This window comes from Lissotriton helveticus, chromosome 9, assembly GCF_964261635.1.
Source record: "Lissotriton helveticus chromosome 9, aLisHel1.1, whole genome shotgun sequence".
In the NCBI taxonomy this organism is placed as follows: Eukaryota; Metazoa; Chordata; class Amphibia; order Caudata; family Salamandridae; genus Lissotriton; species Lissotriton helveticus.
This window is the reverse complement of record NC_136070.1, coordinates 54,623,680-54,642,458: the sequence shown is the minus strand read 5'-3', so window position 1 is coordinate 54,642,458 and position 18,779 is coordinate 54,623,680. Positions and strand designations below refer to the sequence as shown.

The 18,779-nt window shown below is 42.5% G+C and overlaps 1 protein-coding gene across 1 annotated transcript in view; it reads right to left on the bottom strand.

Moving 5' to 3' along the window:
* The window catches only part of SPRED1 (sprouty related EVH1 domain containing 1), a 583,922-nt gene that overhangs the window by 483,427 nt on the left and 81,716 nt on the right, over window positions 1-18,779 (bottom strand). Inside the window, exon 2 of the mRNA XM_078659440.1 lies at window positions 12,566-12,739. Coding sequence (XP_078515566.1) covers window positions 12,566-12,570 — 5 coding nt within the window. The 5' untranslated portion in view covers window positions 12,571-12,739. The remainder of the gene's footprint in view (window positions 1-12,565; window positions 12,740-18,779) is intronic.

The window sequence follows — 18,779 nt, the reverse complement described above, 5'->3', positions numbered from 1 at the left end:
TATATTTTTCCACGTAGCTAAATATCCGGTCTTGTTCCTGTCAGGTTAGGTTCTATACAAAATAATAAAACTATTATTGCGAACTGAAATATTATTACTGTCTTGCAGTAATAGTAGATCTCCTGCATTATATTGACCCTGGTATCTAATATTCTTACCTGTTACTTCTGCGGGTTCACATATATCAACAGTCTACTCTGCTCGTAATTCAGGTGTCCGTGTTCGTCACCTGTAATTTGAAAACCCGGATTAACGTTTTATCCTGAGTAAATTATGAGTACTATTCTAGTATTACGGGTTGCAAGTCTTCCAGTAATTTTAAGAAAGCTTTCTTACCTATCGTACTGCGTTTCGTACCTCGGAGTGCTCTTCTCTATCCTGGCGTTCTAGTATAGCGCCATCTTGCTACTCTCATTTATACTAACGAAAACAGGCAGGCGCCATTAGAGTAAAGCGCAAATAACGTATCTGTTGATATTATTTTGAGGCTCGTATCTTACTAAGTATATTTCAAAGAGATACGCTATCAATATAAGTTATTCTTCTTATTCAAAAATAGACATCGTGATTGTTAATATTTATCGAAAAGTTAAAATATGAAGCTAGGTCTATTTCTAAATTCACTCTATCTATTATCTCAAATGTATAATTTCTTAATTCACTTCATTTAACGATAAATGTTAAGTTTTATCGATTCTCAGATAGTTTACCATGAACCTATTGTCAGAACCTTACTAAAATCACGACGCCATCTTGGAGTAGTTTTGAAGACGAGTAGTCTTGATGTTATAAAATGATCAGAACGTTCCTAGAGTTGCGAAACTAATTTAGAATAATCTTAATGTACAGGTTGTCTATACATTATGATGTTTTGTGTTTAGAACATAAATTCAATGGTCCGCTTCGTAAAATTATAACTTGCTTAATAGAAGATCAGCTGTTGCTAATTTAATTTCATAACTAATGTGAAGGAACACTGGAATTCAACCCCTCCGGCATCTCACCGAATAGTTTAGTCATTAGATACCAAGCAGGATTATAGGAGATTAAGAGAAGAGGTTGTAGGCACATATCAAAATTACAAACTACATGTGAAGTAGAGTTTGTTAACTATATTCGTAATCAAGTTCTCTGTTTTACAAGTAGTAATAGCAAATATCTGATTAAAATTAAAAAATGATAACATTACATTTACAGACATCCGTTATTTACGATTTCATTAATCTAAGGCTATAGCAGATACAGTCACCCTAATAGCCACAATGTACAGTTTCGTATATAAAATACAGACTCATATTATTTATATTCCAGAATACAAATGTTATACTACATAAACATTTATTCATTTCCCAGGAAGAATTCATATTCATGGTCTATATTTAAACCCATTTCTACAGCTTTAAGTTTTATCAGCCATGTAACTTCCTTCCTCCTTAATGTTAGTATTCTATTTCCTCCTCTAGGGTCCGATTCTATGCATATTCCTTTACCTGCAGTGCGCTCTTGCTTTAACAGTTACCATATTGACTTTTCTGAGGATCCAAGCGAGCCTGAAGAACAGCCAACAACAAAAACTTTTAAAGACAAAGTAACAGAACTCTTTCATCAACTCAAAGAAACCTATCGGATTTCTCCATGGATTGAATTTTGGATTGTGTTAGGTGTACTTTTCCTCCTGCTTTGGCTCATCATGGTTCTTTGTTTGGGAAAATTCATTGAAGGAAAATACAGTACAGTGGACACAGCAAGTCAGAACATCAACTTGGTCCTAAAGCCACACAAGTCATCTCACATCGAGAAAAGAGAACTATCATCAGTGAATGTCACAGCCAATCCAATACCCGGTGGGGTAGCATGGGACAAAACAGATTACGAAATCTATGGCCCGGTCGAACTATTGAAATATCCACACCAGTTTAAGGTTTCATTAAGTGACTTTGTAAAACAGAGTACACTCTCTGTTGATTGGGACTTTGAAAGTATTAATGATATGATGTCAGATTTAGTAATGTCAGCAAAATTTACAGAACATGATTATTTACAGGGTTCATCAAATTATGAAGAAATGTACTGCTACAACCACTATGCACATCACTATTTGCACAAATCTGCTCAACCTAGAAATGTTTTTAATTATAATCAATGGGAATATTGTGCAACTCCACCAAAAGGTAGTTCAAAAACATTTTTCGGGAAATTTCCGTACTTCTCAGGATTTAACACAAGTGATGCAGAAACGTTTTATTTCAAAATGTTAAATAAGACAGGAATGAAAACGATGCTGACAAATACTAAATTGATCTACTCAGAAACATTTTATGAAAAAATGAACACATTTGGTTTTGATTTCTGGAAAAACAACATTGAAACAAAAACCATCTGGGGTACCAAAGATTGGCAGGTCCAAGGTCTAGAAGCATTATTTCGAGCCTGCATGATCCCAGAACAAATAATATTCTTGAATGACACCATTCAACAGACAATCTGTCTTGGCCTAGCCAAAATTAAAGACTTAAACAAACCATCTATTCCAAAGCCAACACCTGACAGTAATAGCACTACAGATGTTGAGATAGACGTATCCCATATTTTTAACCAAAACAGAACACATCCTGATTGGAAAAAATGGTTGATCTGGCCCACAGACACAAATAACTGTCAAGATAGATTCCTGAACAAAACACAGGAGTTAAAAATGACCAGGCCAGACCCTAGATACTCCCAGAGACAACATCCAGGGATAGTTACAACATACAGTGTAGGAAAACTATGCCTCGAATGCTTACAGACATCCACACTGGTAGAAATTAAGCAACACTTGACTTTACTTAAAGACGGTGCTGACTTGCGCGATTTCATAATGGGGCCACGCAAACAGCGTCAAAAACGTTTCATATCGGCCGGTATATACGCTACTTACAACGAAGCTTGGAAAGTGATGCAAATCAAAACAGCAGAAAAAATACGAGAAATTGATCGTATTAATTTGGAAAAATAATTTTCTGTTGTGGACAATGGGTTAATGACTCTGTCCTCCAGAATATACTCACTGGACAGTATTGTATCCTCTGCTATTGATATCATAGAGCAGGACTAACTAATGTTACAACACAGTCAGTCCCAATTACGTTCTATTGTACAGCTTGGCTGGACGTTGCAAAATCTGCGTTCAGGCTACGTGCCCTGGCGTTCAATTAACACAACATCATTATTCTCTATCTTTAACCTTACTGATACACAAATCAGTTTGGCACAAAAAGGAATAGACTATATGATACTGAGCTTTGAAAAACTTGAGAGATTACCATTGACAATGTCAGAAAGACCTGTCATTGAATGGATAATACATGGAATAATCACAATTCCGATAACAACTTTCCAATTTAAATACTGTCAAGAGTATATACCAGCAGCAGGCCAGTATGAAAGGTTGGGTAAAGGGTACATAAAGTCATCATGGAAATTGCTTTACACACACACATGTTATAGTGAAAAGAAACAGAATGTATTTCTTAGTGGGAAAAATTGCAAACAATCACTAAGCGGTATACTTCTGTGTCAAGGTATTGACCTGCATGGGGCCTGTGAGGGGACTTCAAATCAAATAACCTTCATGTCACCAGCATGGCACACCTGCAACTAAAATAGAGCCATTCTTTAGACGGCTTTCTAACGGGAGTTATATTCTAATAGTGGACCACAGCTGTTGTGGCATGGTGCCAGGAAAAGCGTATCTTGTGAGCGTTAGTTCCATGGTCACTTGCTGTATGCAAGTATTGTATCCAAACAGCACTCCAGACACTGAGGCGAAAATTTGGCCTTTTTTTAATATCTCTTCTATTCGAATTAATACTTTAAGCAGAATGAAGTCTGTTCTTTTACAGACAACTGTGCCCTTGACGTCATCAAAAGAAACGTATGATCTGCAAGTTGCAAGGACAACGGCAGAGATACATACCCTTTTATCAACAAATTGCCCCGAGCCAAATCCTAAATATGTCTGATACCAGTGGTATCCCACATATATTTAAGACAATTTTTTCGGGACTGTTAACAGTTCTGGGCATTTTTCCTAATTTTGTCCATTCTGTCTTTGGCGGCCTACCACTTCTGTTGGGACTCGTAGCAGGCATTTTATTTTTGATACTTCTGCTTCGATATGGCAAGCCAAGTCGCAGACAAGACTCCAGCAACGATGGAAGAGACGATCCTAGCAATACGCTATCGGGACCGCATAACTAAAGTCCTTGTATTAGCCCGGCTAAGAGATCTGAATATGACCTGGTTTCTTTCATTCAGACCCATCTGGCAGAATTGCATCTTACCTGTGCTTCGAAGTATGCTATGCGGAGAAGAATGCGTGTTGGACGTCTGTCTTACACTACCATCAGCAGTACCATTGGATACAGATACTTTGCTAAGTCCTGTAACGGCTCATGCATCGTGTTGTCCCCCGCGGTTACCCATCCTGATGACGGCATTCGTTGAGACTTCACCACTACGATTAGGGGGTAGTGAAGTACGAGATGAGAGCAACATCACCCAGGTACGACCTTCTGTGAGCATTGCTGATCCTGACATCGATGATAGCAATCATTCTCACGACTGCACGGTTGCGGCATTTTCCAACTTGGTCGAACTTTCACCTGAAGCGGTAGACCACTTTTTTGCGAGTCTGTCTGAAATGATGTTCTCCCCTGAACAAAAAGAATAACTTTTAAGCAAACGAGCACACAGCGTTCCCTGAACTCTGAATTCGGCCTTCAGCTTTGATAAACAAAAGCTACTGAAAATATTTGGAACTATTTTTCGCCCACTAAAAGCAAAATTATTTTTTTCTTCGATTCCAAAATATTTACTTTTTTCTGGCACGTGTACTCTGCTTAAAGTAGAACTATTCTTAGAGAACAGAGCTTCTATTTTAGGAACTCTAGAAACAATATATTACCTCAAGCTCTAGCACATTTACAGAGACTGTATTTATATGTGATGGAATGGTCTCGACCTTCTTTTCTGTATTAAGAGCCATTTCATGTGTAAATTTCGCAAATCGTTCAGCTAATCATATATATGCATCGTTTTAACTGAATGATTACACTGCTTGACAAGCGTACAGTACCAATATCATTTTCATGTATTTCGCATACACCATTTCAAATGCAAAAAATGTATTTTGGGGTGGGTTGGAATACACATGCACCTATAAATGTTTACTATTGCTTAGTTTTAGTAATGATGGACATTAGATCGTGGAGTGGGTATTGTGTTTTTATCCAGGAGCCTAAATCGATATTACTATTTTATGCCCTTGTTCGGTTATAATCAATAATATCCCTATAACGGCATAATAATCATATCCATATTCAGTCGTAGCACATGCTGTCACATTAAGCAAGGCTACTTCCCCGGCCCCCTAGAAAGCACAACGAGTTCTCTAAACAATCCAAACCTCCAGCAACCTGGGAAATCCCCCTTGCTTTTGTTTTGATTTCAGCCTAGAACTCCTGTAAAGCACTGTAAGAACGGCCAGTTCTTAGTGACATCTTTATTGACGTCTTATGTCCAACCTTACGTCAAACCCGGCACCTTTCAGGTATAAATATACCAACGTTGCCTTAAGCAAACACACGGTGGTGGTTTTGGAGCAGAGCAGCTATCTACTTGCCCGAGAGCCCAGCTGATGCGAGAGCCCACGGACACTGCCCCTCCTCTTTTGACGCACTGAGAGAGACGCTGTCTTTTCTCCTGCCGAGAAATCCAGCTCCGGTGTTTCCAGATACCTTCGCGGGTCACTGGGATATCGAGTCCTGAGAGAGAGATACAAGACCTCCTGCTTTCTATTACCCAGGTACGGAGCTGACTAAAACCTTAGAAGAGAATTCTTGAGTCAGATTCTTGGCAAAACCAACTTAACTTAAACTGCTACTTACTTACTCCTTCCCACGTATTAGGCTTAGGTCAGGTACACCGGGGTAGGCGTATTTAGAAGCACCAGTTGAGTACATTAGTCAATGTATATAAGTATGTATATATTTTATCTATTTTAAAGTATCTTATGGCTAAGAAACCATATCAATGCTTTTACAGTATTATTTCTTAATCCTCCTTTTACTGTACGCACTTTACTTTACTATGAGTATTGCAATTGTGGCAATTCATTTCTCTTGTATGAGGAAGAAGACTGCTCAATAAATTACACCTTTTATTGAAAACGCCCGTCTCTCTTTTCTCTGCACTCTGGTGAAACTAAGTATGCACACTTGACTGAGTGAAATAGCTGTCTATTGTTTTCACACGACTCTAGAGATACACTCTTATTCTGAGGGAGCAAAGTTGTCATGTTATATGGTTGTCGGAAGCTAATCCCTTCTTGTCTATCCAGGGAGGTTAAACTCCTCTTCGTTTATTCGAGAAAGTTTCTAGTGACCTCTGAGCTAGCTGGCAAACCTTAAGTCTAATATAGTCAGTAGAGACCTAGTCGACCTCAGTCCTACGTCTACACTGCTGAATATATTATTCCAATGCGCAGAGCCTATTGGGAATATAGGAACTACACTACAGCAGAAGGATCCTGCCATGGCAGTAGTAAATCTCAGCTGGGGAGGTGTCACTGGCCCAAAGAGAGTGGCAGTGACTACAAATTTGCCTGTAGATTGTTTACTGGGCAATGATCTAGAGATCTCTGCCTGGGCTGAAATAGAAAAAGAAACCCATTTCAAAATGGTAGGCCTTCCTGAAAAGGTTGGTAGGGCTGTGATGCTCACAGCCCAAACCCAAACAGATTGTTGTGTTGTGAAGCCTGAAACTATGGATCACTCCACTCAGACAGAGAGCATTGGGGAGGAAGAAAAGTATCCCTCCAACCAGACATTAGGTGAGGGTCAGCCTCCTCAGGAAACTGACCCTACCCCTTGTGAAGGAACTGCCCCAGAGGTAGTCAGGCCTCGCCTGGCAGAGCCCCTGATGTCAGTGGACCCTTCCAAGGTGGCACCCAGTCTGGAGCAGGTAACCTGCCCCTCTCTACCCTGCCTCAGTCAGCCCAGGGCTGTAGAGGCCAGGGAGGCCAGTGGACCCCAACGGGCCCCCTGTCCAGAGGAACACCCCATCAGCAGATAAGGGGCACCCAGTCTAGTAGCCCTAGTCAAGTGAAAATTCCTCAACACTCTGAGGGATCTCCCTTACCCTTGTGTAAGAACCTCCCCCAGATGGACTCTGTTGGACACAGGCAAACCTGGGACTCAGTGGTCCCAAACCTGACCTGCCCCTCCAGTGGTCCAACCAAAGGGGCCCAACCTCCATCTGTAGGTAGCCGAAGGTTGACCCTGAGAGCACAGTGCAACTCAGTCATGGAAAGAAAGGCATACATGGTGGATAGTGATTGGAGGAAGCTGAGCCCAACATTAGTGAAGCCTCACTTCAGTACTCCATCCCAGCACCATCCTTTTACTTTGCCAAAACACCCCATAGGAAGTAAATCCCAATGGTGGAGAACCTCTGATACCCTGAGGGTGAGGGATTACTTAGTAGACCATAAGACAGGGTGTAACCATGCTAGTGCAGGTACGCCCTTTTATGGCCGCTTAGTCAATATAGGCCTACCTGGACAAGGATAGCCTTATCTCCTTTTGTTGGGGGAGGGGTGGGGGGGTTTGTGTAGGAAGGTGGAATCTGCCTATATGGCTATCCCAACTTTTTTCCTGATGTTTTTCTGGACTCCATGTACTTTAGGTACATACCAGATTGGTTACTGGGTCACCCTTGTGAGCCCCTGTATAGTGTACCCTGGATACCCAGGGCATAGGTGCACCCTAGGCCTACCAGGGGCTGCAGCATGTATTTTGCCACCCCTGGTTTGCCTACCAAACTGACACCACAAGTCTGTTCACACATCCTGGGTAAGGTGGTGTAATCACCCCTTACTTAGATATAGTATACCTATATCTACCTTATATAGACACATATGCACCTATAAGTCACTCCTAGGCCTCGACAATCCTGGAGGCAGAGTTCTTGGTTTTATGTGAGAGGGTGCTCTGGCATGAGCTGAGCCCCTCTGCAGCTTTCGGAACCATCTCCTTATAGCTGTTCTATGATATAGCCATCCCATATACTCTTAAGTGCATTACAATCCTCGAAGTTAATGCTAACTTTGGTTTGGCTTTATCAAAACATGACGTGTAAGTTGTCAAACACTGAAATACTACCCCCCCCCCCCCCTGCCAATTCTGGCGGCAGGGTTAGCATTCCACCCTTCTAGAGGGAAAAGACATGAATGCTACTGCTTTACCCGGTTAAAGTTAAACAGAGCCTCAGCATCACAAAATGGATGCTGGTGCCACAGACACGAGTCTGACCTCCTGTTGCTGGGGGATACTCCAGCAAGGGCGGCCTGGACAATAGGTTTCCTGTCAAAGGAGGTGCCAGCACCTCCCCAGACAGGGGTTTTGTGATTTGGGGCAGGGAGGGCTGCATTCAGTGAATGCATCTAGACACTGCCTGGGGCACACAAGGTGCTCCATGCATAGCCCGGTTCAAACCAGTTGCTGGGGCACTCCAGCCCCAGCTCTGACGCGAAACTGGACAAAGGGAAAGGGGTATAACCACCCCCTTCTCAGGTCCACCCATAGGAGGGTCCTAGGCAGGTAATCCAGGCTCCAATACTTAGTATAAGTATAGGAGCTGTGTCCCCAGGACTTCAAATTATCCTGGAAAGAAACTTTGATACAGAACTCTTGGACCTTCAACATTCTATTCTGACTAGAAGATGGAAGACATCTCCCTTGTGGTCAAGGAGTGACCACACTGTGCAAACAGGCACCACCAGTAACTTGCTGGTCTGCTTTGTCGATGCTCCCGCCGGAACCCGAAGACTCAGCGACACAGAAACTGGATTCTCAGACTTCTCTAACTCCGACCCACATCCACAGCAAAGCTGAGACCCGTGGCGGACACGAGAGACGTGGGAACGGACACCCTGGACATCCTGCATTTTGCTAACTGCTCGACTACCGAGGTACCCTCGCAGTTGTGCTTTGGGGTACAAGAAGCCCCAGACCCGAGCACCATTTGCACCGAAGCTCAGTCCTCCACACTCCACGAGTGCTGCGTGGGGCCCGCTCTTGCATTTCAGCTCGACGCGTCTTCCCGGTTCCTTGCCTGTTGGCTAGTGAGCCCCCTGTAGACTTTTCTTCTGAACTAAACTGCTTTCCTGGTTGCTCCAGGCTTGCTCCAGCTTCCCTTCAAAGGAGAAGCGCCGCAGACCTTGCTGGTCTGCAACAGACCAAATTCGACTTCCTGCATGGGTTGCGTTTGCCAAGGCTTGTTAGGTCCAATCCGGATGCCGACACTGCAGTCAACTAGATCCTTCGTGGGACAGCTCGAATCCAGCGCCTGGTCATCGTCGATGCCTCCTGGACCTCGTGGCTGAAGAGACAAGCTCACCTTCTTCACCTTCAAGAACGCAACATCGCCTGGTTCCTTCCTGGTTCCTTCCTGGTCACTGGCTAGTGACCCAGACTCTGACCCCTCTGCTTTCAGGTTCTTCACATCGTCGATCCACCCTTGGATCCACCCGGACACTTTTCCTCTGGTCGCCTGCAGCACTTCTTTGCAGATCTCCATAGAAAATGACGACGAAACTCGACATAAAAGACACCTATGCGCCCGGCTTCCCTGGGTGAGGTAACACGAGTACTCCGGTGCTCCCGTGGGTCTTGACTCTCGAAGTGTCCTAGTTTAAAAGGGTTCCATCCTAGTCCATCCAGAAGTGTCCTTAAACAGTAACTTTGTAACTTCTTAGTTTCCCATTATAAGTCAATGGTAACTCGCAACTGTGTTTAGACACTGCATACACCTCCCGTGGGCCTCCTACTTCCTAACCTTTGGTTGTTTAGTGTAGTCCCAGCGATTCTACAGGCCCTAGGCCTGCTGTCTAACTCTCACATGGTTCTTATACCACTTCCTTAGTATATGGTTTGTGAGGCCTCTAGGGCATAACTGTATTTGTGCAACTTATCGTATGCTAATTGAGTAACTCGTGATGTACTTTAACCTCTGACCTCATAAAGAGTGCAGAGGGGTTGTGTTTAGAATAAATACATATATATTTGATATATACCTTGTGTGGTGTCCTTTCATTTGGTATTCAAGGGATTATAATTGGTAAAACAGCTTGCTTCACATGCTCTCTGAAGTCTTAGCCTTTGACTGCTGGTCCATGCTACCACTAGGATAGCTTGTCTATAAGGTTCACTTTACAACCACCATCAATAAGGGTCGATTAGACTGGTGCAAGGTGCCCACTAGAATAGTGGACATCATATGCCAGGCTAACTTCTCACACTCCTCATTAGCTGAACAGAGCAGCTCCACCGGGTGTCGGACATAATCCTCGGACTCCGCAGTCAAGAAAGAGGTCAAGTGTCCTCAGGGAATGTCAGAGTAGTGCAGGGGGTGTGTGGGGGAGGGAGGCCATGGTCCACAGTTGAATTTACCATTCGTAGTAACTGTTCCTGGTTTGACGGAACCCGAGAGTTTATTGGTTCCTGAACCAACCCCTCCTCGTGTTCCGAGCCCGACCTCTCTGTGGTAATTGGCCTCTCGATAAAAAAGAGGGATTGTGTCCTCTTCCAGATCTATAATTCAGAGTATTACCTCGACTGTTGTTCCGGTCAGCACTAGAAGATGTTGTGTCTGAAAAGGTAGTGTGTTTTGGAATCCAGTTAGACTGATTCGGATTTTGTTGGAAAAAATCTTTCTTTAAATAGGGGTAAGTGTGTTCCCTACTGTAATTCTTAATATCTTTTTGGAGCTTCTCAGTCTTTTTAAGAATGTTATTTCTTTGGAAGTCAGATATTGTTTCCAATTTTTTAAGAAACTCACGAGCATCTGCTGTAGCGAGATCCTCCAAAATTTGTTTTTCTAGTTCCGCAATCTCGTTTTTCAATTTATCAATATGTTGTAATGCAGTCTCAATAATGAGGACCAGCCAGCTTCGCAAGCATTTATTTAAAACAAAGCTGAACCCTACTTTGAAGTCCTCATCATCAACAAAAATGATAGGTATATTTCGCACTTGTAAACCTATTGGAATAATAATATTATTCAACCAATCAGTCAGAAATTTTTGCATGTAACTCTGTTCTTATTAGTTTTTTATGTAACCTTTCCAAATTATTACGTACTACGCTTTGTTGAGCATTGTGGCTTGTACTACTAGTTTGGGGTCCTAAAAGTGATGGTCCTCCTGCTATTTTTGCTATATACTCATCAGTATATGTAAGAGTCTCCTGTTGAGACACTGGAAATTATAAATCAACATATAAAGAATAGAAAAAATAAACTAACACAAATTTTTTTTCACAACAAATATGCAGACAGATACAAAATAACGACAAACCACTTTCAAAAAAGGGCCCTTGAAGACAGCGTCTGCACTTTCAATCTGTTTCACAAAATAGGGCAACCCAATAATCCCCCTGGGACAGGGTATAATCAATAACAAAATACAAACGTCCATAGAGGAATCATTTATCTATCATTTCATATTTCAGAAATGTCACAGATGTGAACGAAATTTTCTGGAACAATCAGGCAATTTCTCATAAAACAGTATTTTATAAATATTTGTTTTTTAATCCATTTTCAGAAAAACATTCAATTTATCATGTACGGCAACTACACTACTGACTTCATCCATATAGTTCACAGTAGTAGCACAACACCTTTTTATTTTTATACATATGGATAGAAATCAACCATATATCAAAATCAATCAGATATTTTCACATTACTTTCATTATGCATCAAAGAACATAAATGCAAACAAAAAGGTGTAATAGCGTTGATGTTTCGGTCTCTCTACCGGTCTAAAAGATCCAAAAGACCATATTAAGTGCGGTATTGTTGCACCATGAATCTAGTAAAATAAAAACATTCATAAACAACATATAAGAAAAACCCTGAGTTCAACAGTATCGTCTGCTCATAACTCAAAAAGTACATGGAAAACGAATCCCCAATGTGTGCTTATACAAACAAAATACCATGTGCAATTATTAAGGTGCAAAAAAGTGCCAAACTAACCACTAACCATACTCTTTAGCCAACAAGCATGCCTAACCCAATGGTGACTCAAAGTGACCTACACCACACCATCAAGTGACAACACAGCACCAAGTGGCATATTTAATCCTAATATTTAGGGCTAATTTAAGGTTCTACAACCTCCAAATTCCAATAAATCCGTAAAACACTATTCCAATCATCACTACAAAAAAAATCAAAATACACCTAGTCCATTAAACTCACAGCAGGAAACTCCTCTTACCTTAAAATCAATAGTATCCAAATCTGAAAATCAGATTGTATCACTATAGATTAAACCACAATTCTACCACAATTAACTTATCTAGTATTAACCTTTAAGGCACAATACTCACAAGTAAGCCGTACATGAGAATCAACAATATAGGCCTGAAAACGATAACGCCAACATCTGTTTAGAACTGTAATCAAAATCGAAAAATAGAACTTTCCACTTTGTAAAAATGCAGCGTAAACTTACTTCATCCAGCTCCGGTATCGCTCAGTTCTCCACCCGCCATAAAAGACAGAGTACGGCGGCAGCGTCTGAAGAAACTTTAACCTTCACCACGTATCAACACATGCAACGTCAGAGGACGTCGGAGACATCATGTATATGGCGGCCATCTTAGGTGTACTCAACAACGGCCCATCTCTTTCTCAAAGTATGACGACAAAAAGATAAATAACAGGATCGTAAGCAAACGAATACTACAAGCTTCTAAACACAGTCTCAACAACAATTGATTCAACAGCGATTGTAACACATAACCACATCGCTCTAAGTTAATTATTATACATCAAACATCAATCAGCACAAAGCACATTCTATCGGCCAATATAGATGTATAACTCTAGTTTCAATATTGGAACAGCAATAATCTAAAAAGCAAAGGTCATAGCTCTTTCAGCAAAATAACTCTTTCAGTCAAAACTCTTTCAACAAAAAACTGTTTCAGCAAGAAGGGGGATTTGCGACACCATCTGCTCCTTTTGAGGTCTTTCAGATGGACTATATCCAGTTTGAGCGCTGCAATAACCTTAAATATTTCTTAGTAGTAGTCTGCGCCTTCAGCAAATGGGTGGAGGCATGTGCTACGAAAGACAATACAGCCCTCACAACTGCGAAAATACTCCTGAAGGAATTCTTTCCTCGATTTGGTGTTTGTCGAGTTTTATGGAACGAAAATGGGCCTCATTTCATTGGACAGGTTGTAGAGTATGTTTTGAAAGGGCTAGGGGTCAAACAGAAGTTCCATGCTGCTTTTCACCCACAGTCAGCAGGCTTGCTGGAACGTTATAACTGTACATTGAAACTGAAATTGGCAAAAATACAAGCTTCCACTTCTTTAAAATGGCCTGATGCCTTGCCCTTAGCACTGCTTTCCATAAGATCAATACCTCATACATGCTCTGGGCTTACCCCTTATGAGGTTGTGTTCGGCAGGTCCATGAATATTTGGGGGGTTCCTAAGCCTCGCCCTATATACGATGTGCCTCACAAATTAATGAGTGATTATCTGTCTCAGTTGACTCACAGTTTACTTTCTATTCATCAGCAGGTTGGAGAAGCTCTCCCGGACAGGTCACAAGATTACAGACATGACCTGCGGCTGGAAGACTTAGTAATGTTTAAGGCCTTCCAGCAAACAAATTGTCAGGAACCTCGCTAGAAGGGCCCCGAACAAGTCCTCCTCGCCACCGAACTGCAGTCCGAGTGACCAACAAAAAGAATTGGATCCACGCCACTCACTGCAAAAAGGTTTTGCTCGCCCTCGTGGATCCAACTGCGTTAAAGGATCACCGCGACATCTGGGTCACAGAGAAAGGACGAGCTACATCAGATGAAAGAACTGAGGAAGTCTTCACCGACCACACGATCCCCGGTACATCCAGGTACCTACTTCGACCCAGGAAGAAAGGCTCTCCAGTGCAAAACAAGACCGGTGAAGCCATTGTCCTGAGTGGTTAAGTCTGACTACAAAATGGGGCCGCCTATTAGTGGTTACTCGTCTCAATGTTAGTGAAGAAACCGACGTCCACTCAGGACTCTTAGGGCACTACCTTTCTTGTCGTCTGCTAATGAGAATGAGCGTGCCTAAGAAGAAGGAGATCGCTGCGACAACGTGTAATGGCTGTACAATCTGTATCCTTGGTCTGACCCTGACTGCTGCCATTGTCGCTCCATTGTCGCTACTGTAATGTGGTAGTGGAGGAAGCAATGCCTGGGGCTTCCTTTCTCAACAATACTGCTACATCGCCTGCTACAAAGGAACACCATTATTTTGATTTACCGCAACATTAACAGGGGTACCGGAAAAATCTGAAAAACAATTAATTTCTTCAAATGTTGCATCAGACACACCAGCTAAGCAATGCTACTAACTGCTGGGTTTGTGGCAAGATTCCTCCTCATCAGAATCCCATTGTCACCACTGCCATTTTCTCACAATGGCTCGTGCCAAGCTTGGTCATTTGCTATCTCTGTTGTTCTGACTACTGGCCCCCCTCTGTGTACAGAGTACAGGCAATGTGCTAGTGGGTCACAGTAATTGTTCTACAGTGTTGCAAATGTCCACGAGGGGCCAAAAGCAGCTTCCTCGCATCATGTCATACTTATTTCATTTGTGGAGCTAAGGCTAAGGATGTCTCTGTAGTCGATCAGGCAGAGACGCCATGGGAACAACATACAGACTTTAATAATGGATTTTTCTTCTTAGTTGGCCCAGTCGCCTCACTCGTACAATGGAGGCAGTGATTAATCAGACAACTGCGGCCTTAGCAAACTTGACGGAAGAACAAGCATCAATCTGCATGGTCACTTTACAGAATAGACTTGTTCTAGATGTTGTTCTAGCTGACTGTGGTGGAGCATGCCGTGTCATCGGATCCAGCTGCTATGTTTTCATACCGGACAATTCACCATCTGTCTATGCAGCCATCTCCAAACTACACAAGATAGCTACTGAAATACATCAAGACCCAGGAACATGGACTTGGACTGCGTGGTTTTGGAACTTACTTTCAGTTTGGGGGTTTGAAAGTATTATCAGTTCTGTTCATATTAGTAGCTATTATCTTCTCTTGTTGTTTGTGTGTTCATTGTGGACCAATGCTCTGTTTACTCTGTACTTCTGCCTGTACTGCCTGCATACCGTCTACAGCAAATGTCCAAAATGTAAATGCCCGCTTAGCAGTGGAACAAGAAATACATAGGCTAATGATATTAGACGTTGAGGATGTATGGTATGCCCCTTAGAAGGGACAGAAATTGTCTTAGCTTATGCTAAAAGGGTTGTCTGTGGAGAAGTGAAAATTCTGTTTTATCATAAGCGGCAGCCATTTTGTCTGTCACGTCCATTTAATTTCCGCCCTGTTCATTTTACTCTCTGCTGTTCGCCTTTTCAACCAGCCTGTGTACTTAACTTTAGCTGACCTCTCTGACATGGTCAATCTGATGTACGTGCTGAGGAGCTGCAGCTGCCGGTGCACCTGGTCTTAGATGTTATCAATTGATTGCTTATTGCCGCCATAAACATTCCTTACTCCCCCTCCTCATCTCCACCTGGTCACCCATCGCTCTTGTTTGCCTGTAGCTATTTCGGTGTTTAAACCTGTTCCCTCCAGTTTTCCTTCCAATGCGATTACACTGCAACAAACTGTATATAAGGGTGATGGTTTTTGTATTCAATGTACTTCCTCCCACAACACTTGAGGGTGTTGTTCGTACGCAGTTCTGCTCACGAGCATTTAATAAACTTGGTTTGTTTTACTTCTCTCCAGTGCGATCTCTCTTTTGTTAGTCTTTGGACCCGTGGACGAGAGGGTGACCCTGCACCAGTGTGCCCTCACAGGGGTACATTTCCACACCTGGAGAGGAGCTGTAGTGACAGCATCTTCAGGGGTTACGAAAATCTGGCAAACATAGGTTGCAGAGCAGGTGAGGGTCTGTTTTGGCCATTTATCAACCCAAAATCCGAGCAGTTCTCAAAAAGCGACAGCATTTTACGCATTTTTCATGCAGATAATTACAGAAAAATACTTTTTGCCCTAAAGGACATTGAGTAAGGAAAATGCTACTTACCAGTATGCATCTGTTCTTGGCATGTAGAGCTGCAAAGTTGTACACTTAGCATTAGATCGCCACCTGGTGTTGGGCTCGGATGATTGCATGTTGTTGTCGTCTTGGAAGAAGTCTTTGTAGTCACGAGATAGGTGACTCCTCCCTTGGACGATAGTGCGCATGGGCATCGGCTCCATCCTTAGATTGTTTTTCACCATGATGGGAAATGATGGTGTTAGTAGAAGTAAAGAAAAATGATGTCCATGCGTGTGCATCTAAGTAAGATAAAACTGGAACAGATATAGGTCCCGGGGAGGTGGGAGGGCGTGTACAACTCTGCAGCTCTACATGCCAAGAACAGATGCATACTGGTAAGTACCATTTTCCGTTCGAGGCATATGAGCTGCAGATTGTACCCTTAGCATCGATTGTGCAGCAGTGTCTCCCCTAGCGGTGGTCAACTGTATCTGTTGCAGTGGTTTGAAAGAGAGTTTTAAGGATAGCTTGGCCTACTGCAGCTTGCTGCTTGGCTTGCACATCAACACAGTAGTGTTTAGTGAAGGTGTGTGTTGTAGACCATGTTGCTGCTTTGCATATGTCCTCTAGGGGGATGTTTCCTAAGTAAGCCATAGAGGCTCCTAGTTTGCGTGTTGAGTGCGCTCTAGGAGGAACTGTTAATGTACGTTTTTCTTTTTGGTAGCATATTTGTATACATTTTACAATCCACCTTGCAATCCCACCTTTAGAGATGGGGTTGCCTTTATGAGGTGGAGAGAAAGACACAAACAGTTGTTTTGTTTTCCTAAAAGACTTAGGGCCAGATGTAGGTAGCCAAATACCGGTCGGTAACGGCCGATTTCGGCCGTTACCGACCGGTATTTGGCTTTTGACATGTAGAGGGAAGGAAACAGGCCAATTCGGTAATTTTACCGAATCGGTAAATATACCGGTCGGTAAATTTACCGACCGGTATTATTACAGAATCGGTAAAATTGAGATGTAGGTGGGACTCTTCTGAGTCCCACAAGCCCTACAAATTCGGTATTTTACCATCAAATTCAATTTGATGGTAAAATACCGATTCAGGTGTGCATGCACATGTGTGCATGCACACCTGTGCCATATGACAGGCAGACCTGCCCTTAGGGCAGGTCTGCCTGCCACATGGCCCCCGAACCTTTTTTGGGGGTGCTAGAGGGTGTCAAAGTGACACCCCATGCACCCTTGTCAAAATCGGTATTTACCGATTCGGTAAATACCGACCGGTAATGCCCATTCATTCCTATGGGCTTCAAAGCCCATAGGAATGAATGGGCATTACCGGTCGGTATTCACCGAATCGGTAAATACCGATTTTTACCGATTCGGTAAAAGGAACATCTGGATGTTCCTACATCTCCCCCCTTCTTATTTACCGATTCTTATTTACCGAATCGGTAAAATTCGGTAAATAAGAATCGGTACATTTTCCCTACCTACATCTGGCCCTATGTCCTATCTATATAGTAGAGAAGAGCTCTTTTAACATCTAATGTGTGTAGAGCCCTTTCTGCCACAGAGTCTGGGTTTTGAAAAAACACAGGTAACTCTACAGATTGGTTTAAATGAAAAGGAGTTATGACTTTTGGAAGGAATTTTGGATTAGTTCTTAAAACCACTTTGTTACGATGTAGTTATAAAAATGGTTCTTGTATTGTAAATGCTTGTATTTCACTTACTCTTCTAAGGGAGATAATGGCAATAAGGAAAGCTGTTTTCCACGTGAGGAATTGCAGTTCACACTTATGTAAAGGCTCAAAAGGGGGTCCCATGAGTCTTGTAAGAACAACGTTTAGGTTCCATACTGGAGAAGGTGGCAACCTGGGAGGGATAATTCTTTTTAATCCTTCCATAAATGCTAAAATTGCAGGCACTCTGAAAAGAGACAGATGTTGTCTATTTTGTAAATATGCTGCAATTGCTGCAAGGTGTAGGCGTATGGATGAATATGCCAAGTTACACCTTTGTAAATGTAAAAGGTAACAAATGATATTCTGGATGGAAGCATCCAAGGGATCAATTTGGATAATGTTGCAGTAAATGGAAAATCTTTTCCATTTAGCAGCATAGCAAGATCTGGTAGTAGGTCTCCTGACCTCTTTAATAATGTTCATACAGTCTGGTGGTAGGTTAAGATAACCAAACTCTAAGACTTCAGGAGCCAAATCGCCAAATTCAGATGATTTGGGTCTGGATGTTGGATGTCTCCATGATTCTGCGTTAGCAGGGATGGAGTCAGTCGTACCTTTTTGCGTGGAACTAGAGAAAGTTCTAGCAGTGTGGTGAACCACGGTTGACGTGCCCATGTGGGAGATACTAGGATTAGTTTGAGAGACTGTTGTCTGAGCTTGCGTACCACTAATGGTATCAGAGGTAGTGGCGGAAAAGCGTACGCAAATCTGCCTGACCAGTTCATCCATATCGCATTGCCCTTGGACAGCGGGTGTGGAAACCTGGCGGCGAAGGTTGGGCATTTTGCGTTTTCGTGTGTGGCGAACAGATCTATGTCTGGATGACCCCACTTGTGAAAGAATGGTTGAAGAACCGGAGGATGTAGTTCCCATACGTGATTTTTTTGTGTCTGCCGACTCAA